Source organism: Pygoscelis adeliae, unplaced genomic scaffold (genome assembly GCF_000699105.1).
Source record: "Pygoscelis adeliae isolate BGI_AS28 unplaced genomic scaffold, ASM69910v1 Scaffold124, whole genome shotgun sequence".
Classification (NCBI taxonomy): Eukaryota; Metazoa; Chordata; class Aves; order Sphenisciformes; family Spheniscidae; genus Pygoscelis; species Pygoscelis adeliae.
This window is the reverse complement of record NW_008824791.1, coordinates 4,787,326-4,788,984: the sequence shown is the minus strand read 5'-3', so window position 1 is coordinate 4,788,984 and position 1,659 is coordinate 4,787,326. Positions and strand designations below refer to the sequence as shown.

The 1,659-nt window shown below is 68.4% G+C and overlaps 1 protein-coding gene across 1 annotated transcript; it reads left to right on the top strand.

Moving 5' to 3' along the window:
• The first annotated feature begins 381 nt into the window (after positions 1–381).
• On the top strand, positions 382–827 carry LOC103916885 (extensin-like). The gene is made up of 2 exons (XM_009323950.1): positions 382–451; positions 697–827. The coding sequence occupies exons 1-2, from the start codon at positions 382–384 to the stop codon at positions 825–827; spliced, it is 201 nt and encodes a 66-aa protein (XP_009322225.1).
• The last annotated feature ends 832 nt before the right edge of the window (positions 828–1,659 follow it).

Below are 1,659 nucleotides of genomic sequence, written 5' to 3'. Positions count from 1 at the left end.
ACCCACCTTGCCTCAGCGAGCCACGCAGAGCCCTACCCAACTTGCGCCGGCCAGCCAGCCGGAGACTGACACCACTAGACCCGGCTGGCCAGCCAGAACCCTAACCACCGTGACCCAACCAGCCACCCAGAGCCCTAACCAACTTGCCCCAGCCGGCCAGCCAGACCCCTCCCCTCCTGCCCCCGGCCGCCCAGCCAGAGCCCTACCCGACATGCCCCGGCCGGCCAGTCAGAGCCCTACCCAACTGGCCCCGGCCGGCCAGGTAGACCTGTACAGAACTTGCCCCGGCCAGCCACCCAGAGCCCTACCCAACTTGCCCCGGCCGGCAAGCCAGAGCCCTACCCAAGTTGCCCCGGCCGACCAGCCAGAGCCCTACCCGACATGCCCCGGCCGGCCAGTCAGAGCCCTACCCAACTTGACCCGGCCGACCAGCCAGAGCCCTACCCAACTTGTACCGGCGGGCAAGCCAGAGCCCTACCCAACTTGTACCGGCGGGCAAGCCAGAGCCCTACTCAACTTCTCCCGGCCGGCCAGTCAGAGCCCTACCCAACTGGCCCCAGCCGCCCAGCCAGAGCCCTACCCCACCTGCCCCGGCCGGCCAGTCAGAGCCCTACCCAACTTACACCGGCCTGCCAGCCAGACCCTTCCACCACTAGACCCAGCTAGCCAGACAGAAACCTACCTAACTTGCCCCAGCCAGCCAGCCAGAGCCTGACAGCACTAGACCCAGCTGGCCAGAGAGCAACCTACCCACCTTGCCCCGGCCGCCCAGCCAGAGCCCTACCCCACCTGCCCCGGCCGGCCAGTCAGAGCCCTACCCAACTTGACCCGGCCGACCAGCCAGAGCCCTACCCGACATGCCCCGGCCGGCCAGTCAGAGCCCTACCCAACTTGCGCCGGCCAGCCAGCCGGAGACTGACACCACTAGCCCCGGCTGGCCAGCCAGAACCCTAACCACCGTGACCCAACCAGCCACCCAGAGCCCTAACCAACTTGCCCCAGCCGGCAAGCCAGAGCCCTACCCAACTTGCCCCCGCCAGCCAGCCAGAGCCTGACAGCACTAGACCCAGCTGGCCAGAGAGCAACCTACCCACCTTGCCCCGGCCGGCCAACCAGAGCCTTACCCAACTTGCCCAGTCGGCCAGCCAGAGCCCTCCCCAACTTGCCCCGGCCGGCAAGCCAGAGCCCTACTCAACTTCTCCCGGCCGGCCAGTCAGAGCCCTACCCAACTTGTACCGGCCGGCTAGCCAGACACTGACACCATTAGCCCCGCCTGGCCAGCCAGAACCCTAACCACCGTGACCCAACCAGCCACCCAGAGCCCTACCCAACTTGCGCCGGCCAGCCAGCCGGAGACTGACACCACTAGCCTCGGCTGCCCACCTACAGCCCTACCCATATTGCCCAGGCTGGCCAGGCAGACCCCTACCCAACTTGCCCCGCCCGGCCAGCCAGAGCCCTCCCCAACTTCCCCCGGCCGGCCAGCCAGACCCCTCCCCTCCTGCCCCCGGCCGCCCAGCCAGACCCTTCCACCACTAGACCCAGCTGGCCAGCCAGAGACTGACACCACTAGACCCAGCTGGCCAGCCAGAACCCTAACCCCCTTGCCTCAGCGAGCCACGCAGAGCCCTACCCAACTTACCCCGGCCGGCCAGCCAG